Here is a 24,569-nt window from a genome sequence, read left to right as displayed (position 1 = left end):
CCGTTTGGTAGAGATTTTTCACTCTAAAAAATTGATTTTTTTATCATTAATTCACTATTTCAGCCATTATTTTTAATATTTTCACTTACAGGTGATCCCTACTTTTCCTTCCAACGATTAAAAAATCAATTCTTATATTTACTGCAGAATAGGTCCTAAAACAAAAAGTTGGATAGTTAAAGATTAAAAGTGTGAAACACATCAGAGGTTGAGAACCTATAATGCTATTTTCAAACGTACATTAGCTTTACGCCTTTCTTTCCTAATATGCCATATTCCTTATGTACAACTTTCCCCGTAACTCTCGAGCATAAGAATCAGTGTTGCATTATAGAACTCCACTAACCAACGCAGATTCCACTCATGCTTGCTTGTTATTGCTTCTTTCTACTTCACAACTCAATAATCCCTACGATTTTTGCAGAAAAAAGATTCCCAGATGGCCGATCATAATCCTCCCGCCGCCGGCGCCGCCACCAAGGTTCCCGTTGACGGGAAGCGGAACATACTCATTACTAGCGCCTTGCCGTACGTCAACAACGTACCTCATCTTGGAAATATCATCGGCTGTAATATATTCTACTTTCATTCAGTTTATTTTGATTTTTCTTATGTTCGTAGACAAAAGTGCACGTTCGATTTTAGTGTTTTCTTTTTTTTGGATAGGCGTGTTGAGTGCTGATGTGTTTGCAAGGTACTGTAGAATGAGGGGTTACAACTGCATATATGTATGCGGAACAGATGAGTATGGGACGGCGACTGAGACTAAGGCCATGGAGGAGAACTGTTCTCCAAAAGAAATTTGTGACAAGTAATGGATATTCGTGTTTTCTTCGTAGTCAAATAATTGTTTCTTGAATTATTTTACTTTTTGTATTCTGGGTTTTTCTTAGAATTTTGAATTTTTGAAATCACAGTTTGAATAGTAACATAACATGAAGTTTTAATTCTATAGTATTAGTTATTAGTGATGGTAGGTATGATGTTTGAAACAGAATAAACTCTGATTCCTTGATGATAAAATGAATCTTGAATGTGCTTTCGGAGAATCAATTCTGATTCTGATTTGTGGTTCACTTTCATTGCCTTCATGGCGAGGAAAGATTTACCAGCCATTAATGTCCAGGGAAAATGACTATCGTGTTACTTTACCATATTCAGGATGTATCTCTGTATTCTACAGTATTATATCTTGGGTTTTGGCATGAAATCATGAGCTCATGCCCGTCAAATAAAAGTAATCTTCAATGCAGTCTATTTTTCATTCTTTTATGGTTTTATGATATCAAGGACGGATAATAGTGCTTCAAGTTTGGTCACATTTGTTCCGTTTTTCAAGAAGCCTTCATTCTATGCTTTATGTTGGGCTCAACTCTCGAGCAATGCAAATTACAGATAATTACCATACCGATGGAAGTTTTTAAAATGAATGATCCTGGTCGGAAAACTGGCATGTGTATACCTTACTGTTGGAATCTGCGCCAGAACTTCTATATAAAAATAAGCATCATTTTCTGAGGGATGAATGTGACAACATAATCTTAATATGCAGTTGTTTTTAAACCATATAGGGCTGAATGTACATATGTCTCTTTTTAAGTTTGTGTCCACTCTTTACATTGCTTTGTAGATATCATGCCATTCATAAAGAAGTATACGAGTGGTTCAATATAAGCTTTGATGAGTTCGGACGTACATCAAGTTTTAAGCAGACTGAAATTTGCCATGCAATTTTCAAGAAACTGTTGGAGAATAATTGGCTTTCTGAAAACACGATGCAGCAGGTGCACTATTGTCTTATGCCTAAATTTTCTTTTGATTTCAGGGCTCCATGTTGTTATGTGCTCTGACTGACTGTTCTCTGCCTCGATGAGTGATTTGTGTAGGTCAATATAATCATTTGGAAGTTTATCAACTAAATCTTCTCATTCTGTGCAGCTTTTCTGTGATAAATGTCAAAGATTTTTAGCTGATCGGTTTGTGGAGGGCAATTGCCCAACACCGGGTTGTAATTATGATTCTGCACGTGGAGATCAATGTGAAAAGTGCGGGAAGCTATTAAATCCGACTGAACTACTGGACCCAAGATGCAAGGTGGGCTCATAATCTTATTATCTTAAAACTTGATATAATCTCGTGAATTCATCTGCATATATCTGATGTAAAAGAATTTGTGATTCACCAATTGGGGTAATGAGGTCTCATTAGATTCATGATTCATGAAAGAATTGGATTTACAAGACTGTTCCTTAAAAGAGCAATACGGTGAACGGTTAGGGGTTGATATAAACTCACCTCTAAAAAAGAGCAGAGAGAGAGAATAAAACTTCAAAGAAATTTAAGCAACTGAATCCAAACTCTGGACTTGCTTTCTGAACAGGTCTGTCAGAATACTCCACATATTCGTGACACAAATCACCTTTTTCTCGAGCTTCCCCTGTTGAAGGACAAATTAGAGGACTATATCAACAGCATGTCAGTGGCTGGAGGATGGAGTCAGAATGCTATCCAAGCAACACATGCTTGGCTTAGAGAAGGGCTGAAAGCACGGTGTATTACAAGAGACTTGAAGTGGGGAGTCCCTGTCCCACTTGAGAAATTCAAAGACAAGGTGAGTTGAGAAAGTGGCTGTTGAAATGTTAGTGGCCTGTTCCCTATGTTTCTTTATATTAACTATTTCTGATTCTTGTCAAGTAACAAAATGTGATCATTGCTAGCGTGTTTCCATTCCTGGTAAAATCACAAGTTTTATTCACAATGTTGATTTTAGGTTTTCTATGTATGGTTTGATGCACCTATTGGATATGTCTCAATCACTTCCTGCTACACAACTGAGTGGGAAAAATGGTGGAAGAATCCTGAAAATGTTGAGCTTTATCAATTTATGGGCAAGGATAATGTGCCTTTCCATACTGTAAGTCATGTACTTCCAAATTTGTCAATTTTAAAATTACTTCAATTGAAAATTGTAGGATACTTCAGATGAGGCTGCATAAGAATCATTTCTTTTGTGCAGCGATGGCCTTAAGTTTTATATTATATCTTTTACTTAGTAGGAGATGTCTGATTCCATCAATTATGTTTTATCTCTACGTTCCCTTTGATTGTTCAACCATTATGCATTTTCGACTACACTTAGGTTGATGTTGGTATAGTTGCAATTGTCCTAGAAGAATAACCGATTAGTATATGTTTGTAAATAAATATCGATTCTTGTACAACCATGAATATAATTTCTTTCACGGTAATTACAATGGACATAGCTGCATTATAGTTTATGAAATTTTACCTAGGCAATTTATTGTATTTCTTAAACCCAAAAAGAACTCATTGAAGGAAAGCCTTTGCTACTTTTTTATTATTAAACTTTTAGATGCCAGGCTTCCAAATTTATTTGTTCAGATAGGTGCAGCATGTATCCTGTATATCTTCTTCGAGGAGACATTATATGTGGCTGCAGCTTAAGGTTTGTAGAAGCTGTTTATTATCTTGGATACATCATTTCCAATGAAAGAAAAGCACTGGAAGTGTTGATATTTTGGGAGTCCATTGAATTTATCCAGTTTCAGGTGTGTGAAGTTTCCACTCAAAGGATCATGAATGGTTTGTGTATATCCTTTTGGAAAAAGAGGATAAACTATGTGGATTATTGGAAGGAATATGATAGGATACCTGAACCCAATTGGAAAATTAATCAAATATTCAGAAACAAAAATGGAAGAACCAATAGTATATTGAAGGATAACAGAATGATAACAAATCCAGGGCTATTAGAGAGGTCGTCTCTAACTGAAAATCAGTACGTGAATGAATCCCTCTGCCCTTTCCCCTCATATTTATTTACATTTCCTACTTCAATACTATGACACTTTTACCCCTATCAAACTAACCCCCCTCCTGCTGACTTTGCAAGCTCCTCCTTCCTTCTTGCATAGGTGAACTGGATTGGGGGTCTATCAGAATCTTAGTAGATGAAGGAATGTGAATATAGTAATGAAGTTGGAGTTTAAACATATATGTTCGACTAAAATGAATGCTCCTGTTATAAATTGATGTTGGCTTTTTCTATATTGACTGAACAACTTCTGACGCTTAATATAATGAACATTTTCTAGTTAAAACTATTTATACATAATATTTTTTATGTTAATTTCTTTGTAGCAACAGATCCAAATCACTGAAATCATCTTTTGTATTCAGAAAATTGTGCATGTGTGTTCGTGTGTTCATGCTATATATGACTAGTGCCTATTTCTGAATGTAGTTTTTGGCCACTCACATGCCTTGAAATACTCCATATAGTCATAATTTGTTAGCTAGAACTTGTAATGAGTTTTATTTATAGTTTGTTCTACGTAACTTAATCTTGCTTCTGATGATTGGGGATGAGAAATTTTCAGGTAATGTTCCCATCCACTCTTCTTGGAACTGGTGAAAACTGGACTTTGATGAAGACCATCAGTGTTACAGAATACTTGAACTATGAAGCAGGTATTAGTTGAAATATTTGTAACATTCAGTTGAGCTAAAATATAATTATGGGAGAGTAAGGGTGGCATAACTCTATTGTGTTTCACAAGCCTTTTTTCCAATTGATTTACCGTCCAAATGCTTTCTTTGTGATATCTAGGGAAATTCTCTAAGAGTAAAGGTGTTGGAGTTTTTGGAAACGATGCAAAATATACGAATATTCCTGTAGAAGTATGGAGGTACTATTTGCTGGCAAATAGGCCAGAGGTAAGCTCTTGTCACCGTTTTCTTTACAATGTTATACTCCACAGTATCTCCATAAATCTTCTGCCCATCCAAACTTAAAAAAAAAATAAAAAATAAAAAAAATTGAAAGAGAACTGGGTGCTTATTTTATTTGCAATGGATAGGTATCGGACACATTGTTTACATGGACTGATTTGCAAGCAAAGTTGAACAGCGAGTTGCTGGGCAATCTAGGAAATTTCATCAATCGAGTCTTGAGTTTCATAGCAAAAGAACCTGGTTGGTTAGCTTATCCTGTTTCATAAAGCCTTTCATATGATACTTAGTGTTTGATGGGTTTCATTATAACCACCCTGAATGCAAAGAATGGCAATATATATTGGATGGAAAGACGTACTTTTTTCAGATGACATTTGGATCATTTTATGGCTGGGACTAATATATTCTCCATTTGCATTCCTTCTTTTTCACTGATCATGAAGTAACATGGTTCATTAACACTGTGTGTTCACTGTTCCTTTGCAAGAGCTCAAATTTCTTTCATTGGGTTTTGAACTTCTTGTGTTTATCATGAAAACAACTATTATTTTATGACCAAAAGATAACGATCCATTTCAGCAATACATATGGGGGCCACAAATTTACATAGAGAATGTTTCTTGTACTTTTGTTCAATTACGTTACTTCAGGTTCAGGATATGGCTCCATCATTCCTGATGCTCAGGGTGCAGAGTCACATTCATCAACAAAGGCATTAGGAGAAAAAGTTGGCAGTTATGTTGAGCTGTATATAGAAGCAATGGAACAGGTGACAGAAGTATCATGATCATTATCTTGTCCTTGAATAGATTTTCTCGGTATCATGTGATGAATCGGATGTGATGTAGGTGAAACTAAAGCAAGGCTTGAAGATGGCTATGTCGATTTCAAGTGAAGGAAACGCTTATTTGCAAGTACACATATAACAAATTCTACGTATATTGAATTACCATTTGTTTCTCTATTTGATGATCATGCTGACAATTCTCAACTTTATTCAGAGAAGGTGTTAAGTAATATGACCTGCCATACACCATTATTATACTCGTACTTTTCCTTGTAGGAGAGCCAATTCTGGAAGCTTTACAAGGGAGATCGAGCTTCATGTTCTGTCATTATGAAGACATCAGTCGGATTAGTATATCTCCTTGCATGTCTCTTAGAACCTTTCATGCCATCCTTTTACCGCGGGGTAATTCAACAACCAGTAGATGCAGTTTACATATCGTAGGTAAATTACTCGGAAAAGACTTTGTCAATGCATATGATGAAGCATTTATGTTCCATGGCCATGTAGGTACTTGCACAGCTCAATTTGCCTCTTGACCTTCAAGTTTCACTTTCTGATGGTGATGTTGAAAGGGCTAAAAGACCCTGGGAGATTCTACCTGCTGGTCATAAAATTGGAAATCCAGCACCATTGTTCAAAGAAATGGTACAAGTCTTTGCTTTTAGTTTTTTGTGCCAATTGCTGAAATAATTTACTCGTTGCACGCTGCTTATGAATCTGATGAAATAATATGCAGAAAAGGGAAGAAGTTGGGTTATTCAGAGAGAAATTTGCTGGAAGTCAAGCTGATAGGATTGCAAAAGCAGAAGCTGAAGCAAATAAAACTGCTGATAAACTGGAGGAAACAAAAATCTCAGGTCGCCCTCTTTATTTTCTTTCTAATTTACTTTATGGACACTTGTGATGCCCGTCTTCTCACCTTCTGATCATATGCGAAAACTAAGTAATTTATTTTCACAGTAACGTTGGAGTTACCTTTAAAAAATGTAAATGGACTAAATTTTACTTTAATATAACTTCACTTCTTTTTGAGGCTTACCCAAACATGCTCTACGGCTCGGTTACGTAAATTGTCGTGCAAACTCTTTACGATGCTATCAAACTCCAGCCGTGTTTATATATCGAAAATTTTATTTTATTTTCTTCTAAGATGTTTTTACTGCCTAACATTGATCACTATTTGGAATCTTATGGTAGGGGCATCTTAATTGGGAGAAGTATGCAATGGAAGAGAAGGAAATCTCATCAATGACAGAAAAAAATTGGTTTATGTGCAATTATTTTTACTGAAAATACTGATCTTCCATGTAATCTTATTTCATCTTTGAAGCTAATGATTTTATCTACTTGTACTGAAGGGGAGAAAGATGGATAATATAGTTTTTGTTCAGTTCGTAGATTCCATTAATTGATTTTAAAATCCTGACTAGAATCTCATTTTTACTGTTTTTGCTCAAGTTTTGGTGTTTGCAACTTGGCTTCGTGAATGGAATGTATTTTGATTGGTTGACCACGATAGTAACACAACGCTAAAGGATTCAGCACCTCTCTAGCTTTTAACTATAATTTCATAACGAGTCCTACTGGGGTCCGAAATCTGATCTCAATAGAATATGTAACAAGAGTTCTGATTAGTGTCTAAAAGTGCTTCAAAAATATATCATTTCAATTTATTTAAATTCACTGATGTTAGTCTTTAATTTCAATTCTCTTGCTGTAAATTCAATTTTCATAAATATATGATTAAAAATGTAATTAATTGAAATACGTATTTACATACATGTCGACATGAGTGTTATACATTTGAAAGAGTATTTATTTGATGTTTTTCACATATATTTTCAATTTAGAACAAGTGGAGCAAATGGAGGAAAAAAATTTTGAAAAGTCAAGAATAATGAGCTGTCTCAAGCAAGAAGCAGCTGTCGGTAAAATGATCATAACTTGAGCTGCAATTATTGAACTAAGGTGATTCGAGCCGGGTTGGAAAGATAAGGCATGTATCTACAACTTTTTTTGTTTTGCAAGAAGTCAAATTCGTATCACAAGGCAGTAGTGCAAAGTCCAGCTTGTCACCTGTCGAATACATGTTTTTTACCTATGAAGTAGCACTCATTGTTTTTGTCATATATGGAGTTATATAGAACCAATGAACCTAATATTTGCACCAATGGAAAGCTAAATCAAGTGGAAATAATTTATCTGTAATCATAAGTCCAAATTCGCTGCACAAAGTGTCTGAAAATTAGTATCAAGTTGCATGTTCCAGTTGTCTTGAAATTGGACAGAAACAAGTTGCATTGTCCACATGCATTTTGGATGTTCCTTTGCCTATAAAAAGGGACATTGGCCAAGATTTTGAGAGAATCAATTCCTCTCCATCATATTCTAGTTTCCTTCATTTTCTTTGTACATTTTATTATGTATTTCTAAACCATTAGCTAGAATTAGAGGTGAAACTTTGGTGAACGCATAGTATTGTCTTTGATCTTTCACTTTGTTCTTCAATGTTAATCTTCTTACTTGATTGAAGTATATGTTCTACAAATGGTTTTGGTTTGTTAAAAATTTTGATTTATTGTTGAGAAATTTTAGCACAATAAATACTTAGATAATCTCTACATACCAACAACTTATTTTGACATATTCTCTCAAACAATTATCAAGATCTATCTTTTAGTATATATGTGATTAATGTTTTATCTTCCATATGAGATCACTTCTTAGTTGATTTTCATATGAGTTAAATTAAAGATCAAGGGCAATTTCTATTCATTTATTCGAAGTGAATCCCCGAAGTTCTAGTGTTCTTCTCCATCGTATTTCCACCAACTATTTACCACTCATAGAATAATTTATTTCCTTCCAATTTCCTGTGGTTCAACCTCGGACTTTCGAGTTTACTACTTGCGACGACCTAATCTTAAAGTTGTAGCAAGTTCTTTATCCAATGTCAGCTTAGCATTTTTTGATAATGCAATAGGGTCAACGTCATGATGACCTGATAGTAACCCTTGTCAATTGACAATCAGAAACATGATTACTTGCACACCCTTGATCTCGTAATTGTAGTTGATTTGATTGACAAGAGAAGTTTCGACCAATAAGGAGCTTATTCTCTATATAAAAAGGAATGTAATGATACCCCTCGGAGGGGAGGGACTCGATGTATTCACTATGCGCACTTTCAATCAACTTTAGTCAATAAGAAAGGAAAACTCTTTTAAATTCTAGCAATTTACTTCTTGTTTATTATCAATTAAGTTGACAAAATAATCTAAGTCATTTTTGACGTCAATAGTTTGGCGCTAGAAGAAAGGCTCTCTCGTACAAGCTGCCTCGTTTCTCCACAAAAACCCACATAGAGTCAACCTACGACAAAATATCTTTATTGACATCTCGAAGTGAACGCGTCGATCTCAATTCAAAACGCCTATTAGAATGGGCGGAACCTGAAATAAGTGCCTTTAAGAAGCGTAGTGCTAATTTGGAAGCTAAAAACAAAGGAATTTTCGAGGAATACCTACCCAAATGCCACTCCCCTTCACATAAGACATTTTATCTAAACTTTTACCTGAGAAATTTAAGATACTTCGTGGATGAAACTACAAGGAGCAAGTGATGCCATCATTTGCCATGCCTTTCCATTAACATGAGGAGATAAAGCTCAAAGGTGGTTTAGGAGGCTACATCAAAGATCTATAAAAAACTGGACCGACCTCGCCATGACATTCCTAGCTTAGTTTATGGGTTACAAGGTTAAAACAATGCCCAACGAATGCTTGGTGAGCATCAAGCAAAGGAAAAGCGAGTCACTTAAAAGTTACCTCAGTAGATTCAACAAGCAATCCATGGAAGTTGAGAAGATCTCTGATGACATCACTTTCATGGTGGTCCTTTCTGAGCTAAGGCCTAGAACAATGTTCTGACATGAGGAAGGACCTCAAACATACCATAAATTCCTTAATTGAGCTGAAAAGTATATAAGTGTAGAGGAAGCAACCTCGGATCAGGAAAAGTAGAAAAGATAGAACCTCATACCCTAGGCCAAGAAAAGTAGAAAAAGTTGGACAAGTGAACCCCCATGAGAAAATGAAATATAAGAGGGAAAAGAGATCACCCTAAACCCTATCCAGAGAGGTTTCATAAGTATCATCTATTGAATGCTTCTTTGAAAAAGGTCTTCATGCAAATAGGATATAAAGAGGCGTTATATAGACCTCTACCTTAGAAAAAGAACTCAATTGGGAACAACCAGGGCAAGTACTAAAAGCACCTAGGCTAACAAGCTACAATATGGACAATTGTAGGAACATGAAAGAGAAAGTAGAATCCTTAATCCAACGGGGTCATTTGCGAGAATTTGTGGCTAAGGTTGGAGAAACAAACCGATCTCGTCTTCAATAGTCTTACCAACAAGGGATGGCCAACAATCAACTTAGCAAGTTCTTCTCCCAAATAGAAATCCTCCGTTCCATGTTGAGATCACATTGTTGATAGGTAGCAACCAAAACACCGAAAGGTCTATGAGGGAAAGGTGTAAACAATCTTAGGACTTGTGCATCTAGCAGAACTACGAGGTGGGATTATCTAAGTCCAACCCTAACACTATCCTATACCTAGAATGGTTTGGATTTTCAAAAGAAGATTCTCAAAGAGTTCTACAAAACCAAAGCAATGATTTGGTGATAAACATGACTGTTGTTGGAATTCAAATACGCTGAACTCTTATAGATAATGAGAGTTCAAGTCAATGTATTATATTCCTAAAATCTGGAACAAATGGGAATCCTCGAATGGTACATCTACCCATACTCTAGGAGATTGCAAGGATTCTCTGGAGATCCTATCGAAGCCCAAGGATAAATTACCTTAGTTGTGAAGCTTCTTGCTAAAGGAAAACCATAAACGGATTTCGTAGTTGTCAATCTGCCTTCCAGCTACTACTCCATATTAGGTAGATCTATATTATATGAATTAAAGAGAGCCAATTCGATTTGCCATTATTGTATGAAGTTCCCCACTCCCAGTGGAGTCGGAGTACTACATAGAGACTAAGCCAACCGATTCGATCCGAGCTCTCTTATTAAATTGCTCATTGAATGGCATCGATCAACCTAGACCCCATATCTAGATGTTGAGGGATGGGCAAAGTATTCAAATTAGGGAGGTAAGGTTGAAGAGACCTCAGTAGTCGACCTCACTAAGATCAAGTATTACCGAAAAACAACGCAAAGGCCCAAAGGATGACCACCTATCATTTGATGATAAGGAAACAGACCCACATCCTTATCCTGGAGTCCTAGTGATCTCAATATCTATAGCTAGATTTACCATCCGGTCTTGGTTTACACATGTACTGCCCTCAACATAGTCTATACCAACACGCTGAAATGCATAGGATTCCTGTTACATTTCTTATAACCATATCCAAATATGGTTTTAGGACTGAATGATGTTCTCACTAAGGCAAATGGGGCTGAATAAGCCTGTTGTTGGGGCTAGCGAAAAACTATGCCAAACTAAATTAAATGTCGAGTTCATGATGTTTGATTCTACTTTACCTTATGATGTTATTATGGGGTAGCCCTATTGTTTAACCTCAAAGTAGTCGTGTCCATGTACCATTACTCACTCAAATTTCCCATACCTCATGGTGTAGATAAGATCGAGAAAGATAAAGAAGCAGCTGAGAAATGCCAGATGAAGATTCACCCAGTCAAGAAGGATGCACATACTTCACCAGGTGTGTATATGGTGTACATGTTCAGATCGGACCTCAACCCAAGCTTGAAAATTAAAGGTGAGAAGCCTGTACAAGAATTGGATAAAGTGTCAATTAGTCCGAATGACCCACCAAGGGAACTCAAAATAGGCCACGAAGTCCAATCACCCATCAAGAGCCACATAGTATAGCCCCTCCAACAAAATCTTGATGTCTTTGCTTGGAATCTCAGATATGGAGGGAATTGATGTATCAACATCTTGTTAATTTCATCTTTTCCAAACAAGTTGACAAAATCATGGAAGTACATGTTGACGACATGTGTCAAAAGTATAGATGCAAAAGACTATCAACAATACCTCACTAAAATGTTTGAAATCTAGATAAGATACAAGATGAAGCTATATTAGTACAAATGTTCCTTCAGTGTGAGCTCTGAAAAATTCTTAGGCTATTTAGTAAATCACCGGGAGGATCGAAGCAAATTCGAAAAAGATATGAACAATCATCAAAATGAAAGCACGTGCAAGGTCCAAAGAGGTTCAATGCCTAACTGAAAGAATAACTTTCCTCAGCAGTTTCGTGTTAAAATTGATGGATCAGTACAAACCATTTTTTGATATCTTGCAAAGAGAGAAGAGTTCGAATGGACCCCCGAACGTCAAATTATCTTTGATGAACTAAAAAACAATTAGCTTAACCACAAGTCCTATCAAAACCTAAAGCTTGCAAAACTTTAGTGTTGTACCTTGCCGTGTCGAAACAAGCAATTGGTATTGTCGTAGCTAAGGAGAAAGAAGGGATACAACATTCCATTTACTAAGTTAGCAAAGCTATCCACAAATACTTCCCGCTTAAGTACTTTGCTCTAGAGAAATTGGCCTACGTCTTTATCATCATAGCCGGAAAATTAAGACCATACTTTCTGGAACATCCCATCGAGATTATAAAGAATTACCCATTGAAATAGACTTTGCAAAAACCTGAAACCTCAAGTCAGATGGTCAAATTGGTTGTTGAGCTCGGCCAATTTTGACATAAGGTACAAGCCTCGCACCTTTAGGCTCTTGCTAACTTTTTTGCAGAGCTCAACATTGAGCCAATAGAAGAACTCCCACATGATGCCTCTTGGGAAGTCTTTGTGGGTTCTTCAGCTATAGCCCTGTTAGGAGCTGGAGTGGTTGTGATCAATCCCAATTCACACCTATTTTGTGAAGCCTTGTCATTTGACTTCAAGGCCTTCGACAATGAAGAACACTGAAGTGCTCAATATAGACCATACAGATTGATATTTCTATTTTGTGGCTTTGTTGAACATTGAGCTAGTTCACATTGTGATTAACCTATTATTGACTTGTAGAGTAGCTTATTCAACCAAGTCAAGAAAAGCACTAGCACAAGTAGTTTGATATATTTCAATAACAATATTAGGTTGTGTTTGATAGGAGTGGAGTTCCATGGAAAATGGAATTGGAATTCCAACTTTTCCAATTTTTGAGTGTTTGATTGGCAAAAATTTCCAAGAAATTCATTTTCCACATTTTGGTGTCTCATAGGTTTTTTTCCATCTTTTGAAGGAAAATGAATGGTGAGAATTCAATTTTCGGTTTAAGGTATCAACTTCCTTTTTTTTTTTTTTTTTTTTTTTTTTTTTTGGCAATGGACATAAATCCTAAGAATTATTGTAAAAAAATATTTTCCTTTAATTGACAATTTTCATGTAAAACAAAGTCAAACAAATACCAAAAGATAGATGATTTTCTTGAATTTTTTTATTTTTTTAACAATGAAAACAAATTTCATTCGCAATACCAGTAAAATTTATCCCTTTAATTAACAATTTTTATATAAAACAAAACCAAACGAATACCAAGAAACACTTTTATTTTAAAATTTTTAGAAAATTATATCAATCAAATACAATAATTTACAATTCTCAAGAAAACAATTTTTAGGTATTTCAATTTCCTTGAATTCGTTTTCTTTCCACTCAAATTCTATCTTTGCGGTCAAACATACCTTTAAAAAACCAAGCATTTCAAGTTTATATGATCATCATTGTTACAGAAAATTTGTCAACAAACATAGAGGACCAAAGTTCAAGAATAGCATCACTGACAATGACAAAAGTCGAAAATTTAGCGAGCACCAAAGCATAATGCTTTATGTCATTGTGCTCCATACAAGCAAATCTCGACATTTAAATTTTGGTTGTTTCCTGGTAAATAATACTAATTCTTTAAGACACAATTTGTAAAGCGCAACCATCAACCTTGATAATAATTATATCACAAGACTCGGTATTACATTTATCAATGACAAGGAGAAAAAAGTCAAATGACAAAGTTCGTGGGGGGGGGGGGGGGGGGGGGGTTGGATAAATTTTATCTTAGCCCCTGTTTGGCCCCCATTATTTTAATTTATAGTGGAGGAAATAATATTTTTTTGAAGATTGTGGTATTGAAAAGTTTTCGATTTGAGTGTAATATTATTTTATTGAAAATTGTGTAGAAGAGAGAAAAATTTAAATTAAATTAAATTAAAGAGTTTTAAAGGGGCCAAACGGGGGGCTAAATGGTGAGGCATAGTAAGGAATAATATTTAACATCTTGTTCTTTATTGTTGTTTGATAAATTTTATTACATAAGATTGAGATCACATGTTATCTGATTGAAGCTCACACAAGCAGGATTATCACCCTCACTGGTGACAAGAATGCCAATTGTTGCTTGCAACCTCCGCACCATTGATCTATTTCCCACTATGATTGATCTGGCTTTATCAATTAAATATTTCTCTTTTCGTTTTCCTTCTTGTTCTTTTTATTTTTTTATACAAAAGTAAATTCGATTTTGAATATCTCTTTATTACCTAAAATAGCCTCTAAAATCATCCAAACTAATTACTGTTTGCAAAATCCTCAAGATAAGGATTAGAAAAGTAATTTTCAAGGAAAACCTCCCATAGAAAATTTTAAAAGAATCTTCAATCCAAGAAAATCAAGGTCAAGGGTACTTTGGTCAATTCGAAGTCGAACGCAAACCTTTATAATCCTGTCAAGGCTTTTTCCTTCACCTTCACCTTCACCTCCAAAACTATCGTAAATCTGCGCGTATTTTCTTGAAGCTTCAGTGGAATTTATCAGTAACAATGGAGATTACACAGAGTTCCAAAAACCCTGTGGAACCAGTGGGACGTGTAATTTCTTTCTTTCTCTTTTTTTCCTTTAATTCGTATATTTCCATGAATTTTCAGCGTATGAAATTGTTCAGTATTGCTAAGATTGGATGATTTTATACATGTTGATTATTCAATTAGAAACATATGGTCATTTGATAGTATTGAAACGCCCAGACTCATTCACTTGTTGCAGCGTATTCTACGCATTGATATTATTATTTCATAGTATATAGGCAATCATTTATCCTTTTTAGGCCTTTTTGTCCAAATTGGTTGGCCAAAATGCCCGATTTATTTATTTGCTTGGTCACATTGGCCTTTTTTTCAATAAAAGAGGGTTTTTGGAAACTTCCTTTTCAAAAATGATATCAAGCGCTGATTCCTTCACCAGCAGAGTGTTGGTTTGTGGGAAACTTTATTCTTATAGCAAACTGTAAGATCATGCTGATAAAAGTTTCATTCTACTAGAAGTCATATAAAATAGATCCCAGTTATTGTAAATCTCACATTTCTTAATTATTTTATCTGTTTTGTAGACAGTTGAAGTTGGGACTTCCCGCAGAGGTGCAGTTGCTACCCAACCTGGAAATTTGCAACTAAGAGCATCTGGTGGTAATCTTTAATGTTGTTCTCACAAGTTTTGTGTATGAAATTTCTTAAGCAGAATCTTTTGGGCTAAGACAATGGGTTGCTGCAGAAGTTTTAGTTTATGTAATTTCTTTATGTCTCAGATGCTTCAGCCGTTCATCAGGACTTCAGTAAGAATTCTTCTAGTAAAAGACAAAGGTACAAGAAAAGAAATAGAACAAAATCTGACGGGTCAGAAAGTCTTTCCGATATTGATGACTCTGAGGTATATGCTTTGTTTTTTCACATGCATTATTTGTTTAAAGTCTGGCAATGGTTTTTACAAGTGTTTTTCTTATAGAGGTAAGTTCACTTTCATGCTTTGCATGAGAATACCTTTACTTTTGTTTGAATAATCAAAACTTCTATGCACCCTGGAAATTTCTAATGCTTCTTCTTTTGTCCTGTACCTTGCTGAACTCTGTTAATGAAATCTTTTTGGTCGTTGATAATATCTAACATTTTCACAGCTGATAAGTCAGTAAGAATTACATCTTGTGAAAATGAAAAGGATGCATAGTTCAGAATATGAATGGGAATCAAGCATTTATAACTAGAGCCCTGAGTTGGAGATTCATTTGAGCAAATTTTTATGCTTTTCAGACTGTTGGATATCTTAACAAAAAGGAGATGCATTTGAAAAGGATGTTATGGGAAGCAATGAATAAAGAACATGTAACGGTAAGGCCTTGTTTACTAGTACTCCTCAAAATCTGCATTGCATTTTGAGTAATTTGGCAGAATTTCTAGCCTATAATTTGTTTTATTGAGGGTTATTGGCCTATCTTACCAGCCTTACTTCACCTCAATGTTCTCTTACATTTCATCTTGTTTTAGCTCAATTAAAGTGTGGTTTGTGTTCTTTTACCTTTTTCCACTGTATGGGCATATTTTTCGTATTTCTATCCTTTTTTTGTCTGTGTATTATTTTATTTTCTTTCTTTTCGATAAGTAAGTTAGGGTGGAGAGTTATGTTATTCAATCTGCTCACTCTCTCTGAATGTATTTTTGTGATTCGTTTAGATACAATCTATAGATTCTAGGCTTCTAGCTTTCACATAGGTGCTGGCCAATAGAATTATTGAACTATACGTATTTGTCCTGCTGTCATGATGTTTGATCTTTTATGTACTTGTATTATTAGGGGAAATTATAATATGTGGTAAAATATAATGTGAGTTTTGATTGTGCAAAATAGTCTCTGTGCGACGAGATTATGATATTCTCTTCATTAAGTCACAATATGTGACTAATATTTCTTTTAAACCATAGAAATTAAAGCATTCCTTTTCTTGGGTGTGAGTTTGGCATATATCCTTCGTATTTATTAATAACATTGAAAGAAAAAAGTATGATCAGATTTATTTGATTGGAGAATTTGTTTTTGAAATATCTAGTTTCATCTTCAAAACTTAGGTATCTTGAAGAATTTAGTTTTACCTCCAAGCTAATTTTTTAAAAGAATTAATTCTTAGCTAATTCGAACTTATGAAGTTATGTTCAATGAGGCAGTAATTGGAGCACCTTTATCATAACTAAATTATTTCAAGAGAAAGTGAAATCGGATTTCTTCATAAATGAACTAATGGGCAGCACTGTGAATAAAATTTTCCCATAAACTACTGTGCATAACTCCTTTTTATCTTCTTCCCTCGACCTCACTTTCATCGTGTTCACATTTTCTGCCGATGCCATGCAACTTAAGTATAGCGATTTCAGGTCTCATATATACTTCTTATCCGATATTACAAGAAAACCTGTTTTCAGCATTTTAGTAGTCTTTCAAACATTTATTAGCTGATGTAGTGCCCTTATATTTTATCGATATTGATGTGAACACTGAACAGCTTATGATATTGCGACTTGTCTTTAGGTTTCAACATTCCTTTACCTACGTTTCCCTCACTGTAAGATCTGAAATTTTCAATTGGAGTTAAATTTGACTATTGTGTAAATTGGTGATAAATTTCAGGTTAAGAAACAAAAACCAGCAACTGAAACAAAGAAAACTACATCTGCAAGAAAAGCTGTTAAAACCATCGAGAAATTGGAACAACAGGTAAAAAATTAGGTTCGATGAGAGTTTTTGTTTGTTTGCTATCTATTTGCTACAATACGATGAAAAACTCAAGATATTATTGATGGTGACAGGAAAATTATGGTCTTTTGTCATTTCTTAAATTTCTTGTTGTATGACGATTTCAATCTCTACAAGCTGGAGTATGTTTGCATTGTATTTTACAAGTGATGATATGAATCCTATTTTTGCAGAAGAGAAGTTCAAGAATCAATTACGATGCTTTGAGACACCTAAATGATGATATGGTATGTATTTTATGCTTTTGTTTTGGTTTCGTTTTTATTGGGTCGGAAAGTGTAAAACCAACATGTAACTAGATTAAGGATTCTTTGCATTTCTTGTTTTAGGTAACTTTGTTATTTATCATTTCAAGAACAATGTTCTGGTACGGCACACAACATCGATTTGAAACTTGATTCTTGCAGAAATGATTATTCACAGAACGAAAGCATTACCACATCCAAAATGTAAGGATCTGAAGAGGGCAATTATGAAGAAGATGAAGATCAACAGCAGATCATTTGTGGCGAAGATGATTTTATATACAGTCTTCATAATGATGCAATGCCTTATGAGTATGAAGATGAATATAATAAAAATTTTGATTTCGAGGATTAGTTTGGAGATAGCTGGGAATCATGGTTTTTGAACAATGTCAAGTAGTTAAATAATTTTTGAGGCAGTACTTACTATATTTCTATTGAAAAATACCCCCCAACTCCACTTGAATTAAAATTTTGTTCTATAGTGTTTCTCCATAAAATTGATCCAATATTCAGTCAGTATTCTTCTTGTAAATAAAGGACCTCGTTCTTATGTCTTGCTTATCTTCGCTATATCTCTTTTGTAAAGATTATTGTGGTGAACTTTCTTGTCATGCTATCGTATGCGATGGTACCTAAGCTAGATAAACAGTCAAAAATGTTGTTTGCAACAGCATTACACACTTTGGTGACACTGTTGGAAAAGTAAAGCAAGAATGCCTGTGAACTGCAAATATGGGACTTATCGAGGATTCCCTGTCGACATGCTATTGCTTGCGTACTCGATAAGGGTCATGAGCATGCTATAAATCCCATCAACGGCAAGGCGTTGTCGTCTGAAATTGGATAACTTGTCAGCCAGTATCAAAGCAATGGCTATAAATGAAGAAGTTTTCGAACTTAAAAACTGTAAGGTACTAAAGATTCGGGAAATACACCTTGTGTCCTTACAAATCCGTGCACACTTTCTGAATCAAGATCAGTATACCAATGACCTTTCTAGTTTCCATAAGAGGCCACATTAATTTTAATAAAGTTCACTACAATTGGGTAAATTTTGTCTGCTTATATGTAAGTTCATTGAGTGATAATTATTATAAATTAATACATCTTGCTAATCCATGAATTTATGTAATCATCGAGAGCGTAAATCATACAAAAAAAATATCATTTCTGATTATCACACATTAGGCAAACTGTGTGGTACAAGAACAACAACAAATTACGCGAACTTTCGAATTGAAAACCAGGAAACAACAGATTTTATGCTAAATCAATTAAAAATTTCAACGAAAAATAGGGTTGATCGTCATTGAAAAAGACAATCCAATGGTTTAGTTGCCAACTTGTGTTGACATCAGACAACATTAAAAAATTTAAAACCTAATCCTGTCCGTTTATATACGTAATGTGTAACTCAAAAATCAGACGACGTCAAAATTTTCGTTAAAACCCTACAGGTGTGGAAGCGGAATCATCGAACAAGAAGCTGAAGCAATTTGTTTATTCATCTCCCCTGCTTGAAGCAAAGCGTTCAATTCCTCTTCAAATGCTTCAAGTTCCTGCAAATCCATAGTTTCCAAGTTTTCGTTCTGCCCCCAAAATCCCCTCGTTGCCTCATCATTTTCAATTCTTTCTTCAACCAAAAGATTGTGGGCAATTGGGTTTGACTCAGTAGAAAAGGAATCATCAAAAAATTGGTACCGGTTCATCTCCCTTGCTTGAAGCAAAAAGTTCAATTTCTCTTCAAATGCTTCAAGTTCCTGCAACTCCATAGTTTCCATGTTTTCGTTCAGCCACCAAAATCCCCTCGTTGCCTCATTGTTTTCACTTCTTTCTTCAACCAAAAGATTGTGGGCAGTCGGATTTGACTCGGTAGAAAATGAATAATCAAGAAATTGGTACCGGTTTAGAATGGATTCCACCGAGGGTTCGCCAAAAGTGAAAAATTTGTTCCCCGGAGATTGGATGAGGATTGCAATATTTGCGCCACACAATAGGCTCGTTTCCGCTGCCTTTTTGAAAAGACCGCTTCGCCTCTTTGAGAAGGTAACCTGAAGACTGTTTTTATTGTCAATTTTCCGAATTTCAATCTTCCGCCGACCCATTGTTTTCTTCTCCAGATTGTTGTTAGACTTCGTCATGGCTGAAAAAGGGAGAGAAAATTTTGATCGATGCGGAAAGAGTTCAGTAGAGAGTGTTTTTGGAGGGAAAGAGAGGTGCAAATATTGGTTTTTTAACGGTAAAATTTTTTTTTATGTAAGAATGAGTCGGTGCTAATTTTTGAATTGCTAACGGTAATATTCTGAGGTCAAGGGTTCCACTTAAACTACTCTGCGCATATCCACTTTGAAACTTCAGCGGTATTTCTCTATCGATGGAGATTACTCAAAGTTCCAAAAACCCTTTGAAGCTACCTGTACGCGTAATTTCTTTCTTTCCTTTTACTCCCTTGCAACTCGTATATTTTCATGAATTTTCAGCTCATGAAATTGTTAAATATTGCTAAGATTGGATGAATGTATACGCGTTGATTATTCTACGCAGTGATATTACTATTTCAGTGTATAGGCAGTCATTTACCCTTTTTGTCCAAATTGATTAGCAAAAATTCCCGAGTTATTTATTTGCTTGAAGATCAGTCTCATTGGCGTTTTCAATTTTTCTCCTGTTTTTTATTATTATTTTATTCAATAAAAGAGGGTTTTTGGATATTTTTTTTTTTTTTTTTTTCAAATATGATATCAAGAGCTGATTCCTTCACCAGCAGGGTGTTGGTTTATGGGAACTTTATTCTTTTATCGAAGTGTAAGATGATGCTGATAAAGTCCTTGTAAGGTTTCATTCAACTAGAAGCCATATAAAATAGATCATAGTTATTGTAAATCTCACATTTCATATTTATATTATCTGTTTTGTAGATGGTGGAAGTTGAGACTTCCTGCAGAGTGGAGTTGCTACCTGACCTGCAATGTTGCAACTGAGAGCACTGGCTGTAATCTTTAATGTAGTTCTCATGAAATTTCTTATGCAGAATCTTTTTGGCTAAGACAATGGATAGCTGCAGAAGTTTTAGTTAATAAGAAAAGAACTAAATCTGGTAAAAACAAAGGTACAAGAAAAGAAGTAGAACTAAATCTAATGGCTCAGAAAGTCTTTCCGATGTTGATGATTCTGAGGCATATCCTTTGTTGTTTCACATGCATTATCGTTTAAACTCTGGCAATGGTTCTCACAAGTGTTTTTTATGATGGTAAATTACTTTCATGCTTTCCATTAGAATACCTTTTCTTTTGTTTGAATAATCAAAACTTCTATGCACCCTGTAAGTTTCTAATGCTTCTTCTTTAGTCCTGTACTTTGCTGAAATCTGTTAATGAAATTTTTTCGTTCGTTGATAATATCTAACATTTTCACCAGCTGATAAGTCATTTAGAATTTCATATCGTGAAAAAGAAAAGGATGCATATTTCAGAGTATGATAGGGAATCAAGCATTTATCACTAGACACCTGAGTTGGGGAAGCATTTAAGCAATTTTTTATGCTCTTCAGATTGTTGGATATCTTAACAACAAAAAGTTGATGCATTTGAAAAGGATGTTATGGGAAGCCATGATTAAAGAACATGTAAGGGTAAAGCCTTGTTTACTAATACTCTTCAAGATTTGCTTGCATTTGGGGTAATTTGGCCGAATTTCTAGTCTACAATTGGTTTGATTGATGTTATTGGACTATCCTACCAGCCTTGCATCACCTCAATGTTTTCTTACATTTCATCTAATTTTAGCTCAATTAAGGTGTGGTTTGTGTTCTTTTACCTTGTTCCTCTGTATGGGCATATTTTTCCTGTTTCCTTCCCCTTTTTGTCTGTTTATTATTTTATTTTCTTTCTATTCTACAAGTAGGCTAGGATGAAGTGTTATGTTAATTCGGATGCTCACTCTCTCTTTATGTATTTTTGTGACTTTAACATACAATCTATAGATTCTAGGCTTCTAGCTCTCACATAGGTGCTAGCCGATAGAATTATTAAATCATACGTATTTGTCCTGCCGTCATGATAATTGATCTTTTATGTCCTTGAATTATTATGGAAGAATGTAATATGTGAATAAATATAATATTAGTTCCGATTGTGCAAAATAGTCTCTATAAGATGATATTATGATATTCTCTTCTTTAAGTCACAATATGGGATCAATATTTCTTTTAAACCGTAGAAATTAATGCATCCCATTTCTTGGTTGAGTTTGGCATATGGACGTATTTATTTATAACATTTAAAGAAGAAATTTGATCAGATTGATTTGATTGGAGAATTTGTTTTTGAAATGTCTAGTTTCACCTCCAAAGCTTAGGTATCTTGAAGAATTTTGTGTTGTCTCCAAAACTAATTTTTTAAAAGAATTAATTTTTAGCAAATTCCAACTTATGAAATTATGTTCAATAGGCAGTAAACGCAACACCATTGTCTTAACTAAATTATTTGAAGAGAAAGTGAAACCAGATTTCTTCAGACAGGGGCTATCTGGCAGTACTATGTGAGTAAAATTCTCCCAGAAACTAATGTGCATGACTCCATATTATTTTCTTCCCTCCATCTCGCATTATCTGTGTTTATGTTTTTGGTCAATGCCATGCAACTTAAGTATACCGATGACAGGTCTCATAATTATTTTTTATACAAAATGTAATGAGAAACACTGTTTTAAGCATTTTAGTAGTCTTCTAACCATTTCTTAGCTGATGTTGAAATATCTATAGGCCCCTTACATTTTATCGATATTGATGTGAACATTGACAGCTTATGATATTGCGACTTGCCGGTTTCAACAGTCTTTTTCATACTTTTTCCTCCCTGTAAGATTTAAACTTTTCAATGTGGGATTAAATTTGACTGCTGTCCAAATTGGTGATAAATTTCAGGTTAAGAAACGAAAAACAGAAACTGAAACAAAGAAAACTACCTCTGCTCGGAAAGCTGTTAAAACCACCGAGAAATTGGAACAGCGGGTAATAAATTAGGCTTCAATGGGAATTCTTTTTTCTCTTTCTGTTTGCCACAGTACGATGTAAAACTCAAGAAATGGCTAAGAGTAATAGGGAAATTATGGTATTTCGCCATTTGTTAAATTCTTGTTGTATGACGATTTCAATCCCTACGAGCGAGCTGGAGTATGTTTGTATTGTATTTTACATGTGATGTTGACATGAATCAATTATGATGCTTTGAGACTTCTAAATGATGATATGGTAAGTGTTTTATACTCTTGTTTTGGTTTCATTTTCATTGGGTCGGAAAGTGTAAAACAAACATGTAACTCGAAAAAGGATTCTTTGCATTTATTGTTTCCCATAACTTTGTTAATTATCATTTCAGGAACATGGTTCTGGTATGGCACACATCGATTTGAAACTCGATTCTTGAAGAAATGACCATTCACTGAACGAAAACATCACCACACCTAAAATGCAAAGATCTAAAGAGGGCAATTATGATGAAGAATCTTCATAATGAAGATCACTTGTGGCGACGATGATGTTATATTCGGTCATCATAATGATGCGATGTCTTACAGGTTTGAAGATGAATATGACGAAAATTTTGATTTCGAGGATTAGTTTGGAGATAGCTAGAAATCGTTGTTTTAGAACAATGTCAAGTAGTCAATTAATTTTTGAGGCAGTGTTTACTACAATTGGGTAAATTTCGTTCGTTTATTTGACTATTTTAGTCGTTATTTTTTTATTTCTTCACTTATAGGTGGGACCGACTTCTCTTTCTAACTGTCAAAAAAAGGATTCTCATAATCCCTACCGAACAGACCCTAAATTATTATGGAATATAAATGGGAAATGTGAGATGATAGACAAAAAATTTTTCGTGAAAAATTAAGACAGGCATTGCCATGAAAAGGTGTATAAAACAAAATTACTTATAGAAATGAATATCGTTTTGAAAAATCTATGTAATTTTAATTAATTTTTAAATAGTTAAAGCCTACAATTTAGTAAGTCCTACAATTGAAGACGCCTAGTATTTAATTTTAGTTAAAGATTGCAATCATTTTGTTATTCATTTGTTTAAAAGATCATTGGGCTATACGAGTTATCCGTAATAATTATGATCCATACCTTTAGCCAATTGAGCTCTTGAGTTTTGAAAACGAGTGTGGTGCTATCATTTAAATGTCCCAAAAGATTGTGCCACATTGGATCACCCATATTTGGGTTGAATTGGGAGTACGATTTCCATTACTCAAATTCAATTGAAGGACGAATAACCCTAGTTCATAATTTGGGGGTTTGAGGTTTGTGAAGATGGCTATTGTGTGTTACGTTCAAAATTGGTTTTCTTCATTTTTTTTTAATTAACAAAATAGATCTTAAGCTTATCATTCGGGATTTTGGTGACGTGACGACTAACATCTAACTCGTGTCCCATGTTAAATTTTGTAGTTGACATCGTCAAATTCATTAACATTTCAATAAACAAGTGACAAAGTGACATATGTAATAGATTTCCATAAATTCAGTAGTAGCTTGAAAATATTTTTCAGGGTCAAGTGGGAAACAATTAGAATGCTTTAATGTCACTTGGGTTATTTTACACCATTTAAGCCAAAAGCAAAACACAATGCTCGAAATCTTTCATAGAATTAAAAGATTAATTTTAATTTGTAAAGCTTCAACAAAATTCTAATGCCATGTATTAAAAGTCTGGCTATATCTAATCTTACCCAAATACGAATACACTGCCACGATTGTCTCATCCCAATGTCTTGCACGAACCTCACTATCGAGAATCAGAGGAACATTGCATACTTTAACCCAGAAAGAATAGTGGTTGAAATTATGTGTTTACCAAATGCTCAAGTCTAGTCCCGTGCTTGGTTTGGATAAAAATTAGATTTTTAGTAGATTTTGATTTTTTTTTAAATTGGTAAATGTGTAGTTGAAAAGTTGATAAAATTATAGATTTCATGAAATGTGTGATTAAGCCCTTGTTTGAGTCCCATTTTTTTGGGAAGAACAAATTTTTTAATAGTGTATTGATAGGGAATGTATAGTTAAAAAATAAGAAAAAGTTTTGAATTTACGTGTAATATTATTCTATTAAAGAATGTGTTGTTGAAATAATATCAAAA

The 24,569-nt window shown here is 34.5% G+C and overlaps 2 protein-coding genes and 1 long non-coding RNA gene across 3 annotated transcripts; 2 read left to right on the top strand and 1 right to left on the bottom strand.

Annotated features, from left to right (window-relative positions):
- The first annotated feature begins 294 nt into the window (after nucleotides 1–294).
- On the top strand, nucleotides 295–6,971 carry LOC111369590 (probable methionine--tRNA ligase). Its single transcript, XM_022991173.1, has 15 exons — nucleotides 295–569; nucleotides 667–811; nucleotides 1,631–1,784; nucleotides 1,939–2,094; nucleotides 2,381–2,611; nucleotides 2,771–2,914; nucleotides 4,401–4,491; nucleotides 4,631–4,737; nucleotides 4,881–4,995; nucleotides 5,406–5,524; nucleotides 5,604–5,669; nucleotides 5,819–5,947; nucleotides 6,053–6,190; nucleotides 6,282–6,402; nucleotides 6,743–6,971. Exons 1-15 carry the CDS (start codon nucleotides 440–442, stop codon nucleotides 6,751–6,753), a joined length of 1,857 nt encoding a protein of 618 aa, XP_022846941.1. The 5' UTR covers nucleotides 295–439; the 3' UTR covers nucleotides 6,754–6,971.
- Nucleotides 6,972–14,798: 7,827 nt separating this feature from the next.
- Nucleotides 14,799–17,138, top strand: LOC111369592. Its single transcript, XR_002698199.1, has 3 exons — nucleotides 14,799–15,094; nucleotides 15,182–15,758; nucleotides 17,050–17,138. It is a non-coding gene; the product is annotated as an uncharacterized LOC111369592 (long non-coding RNA).
- A 1,661-nt stretch (nucleotides 17,139–18,799) lies between these two features.
- On the bottom strand, nucleotides 18,800–19,537 carry LOC111369591 (agamous-like MADS-box protein AGL29). The gene has a single exon (XM_022991174.1). It carries the CDS (start codon nucleotides 19,526–19,528, stop codon nucleotides 18,875–18,877), a length of 654 nt encoding a protein of 217 aa, XP_022846942.1. The 5' UTR covers nucleotides 19,529–19,537; the 3' UTR covers nucleotides 18,800–18,874.
- Nucleotides 19,538–24,569: the final 5,032 nt, after the last annotated feature.

This window comes from Olea europaea, chromosome 20 (genome assembly GCF_002742605.1).
Source record: "Olea europaea var. sylvestris chromosome 20, O_europaea_v1, whole genome shotgun sequence".
NCBI classification, from domain to species: Eukaryota; Viridiplantae; Streptophyta; class Magnoliopsida; order Lamiales; family Oleaceae; genus Olea; species Olea europaea.
This window is presented reverse-complemented; position numbering and strand designations above follow the sequence as displayed.

Excerpts from the sequence above, each read along its gene's own strand:
- LOC111369591 (XM_022991174.1), bottom strand. The coding sequence starts at position 19,528 with ATGGGTCGGCGGAAGATTGAAATTCGGAAAATTGACAATAAAAACAGT.
- LOC111369590 (XM_022991173.1), top strand. The coding sequence starts at position 440 with ATGGCCGATCATAATCCTCCCGCCGCCGGCGCCGCCACCAAGGTTCCC. Across the intron at positions 812-1,630 it reads CCAAAAGAAATTTGTGACAA|ATATCATGCCATTCATAAAG; the intron begins GTAATGGATATT and ends ATTGCTTTGTAG. Across the intron at positions 5,525-5,603 it reads ATATAGAAGCAATGGAACAG|GTGAAACTAAAGCAAGGCTT; the intron begins GTGACAGAAGTA and ends GATGTGATGTAG.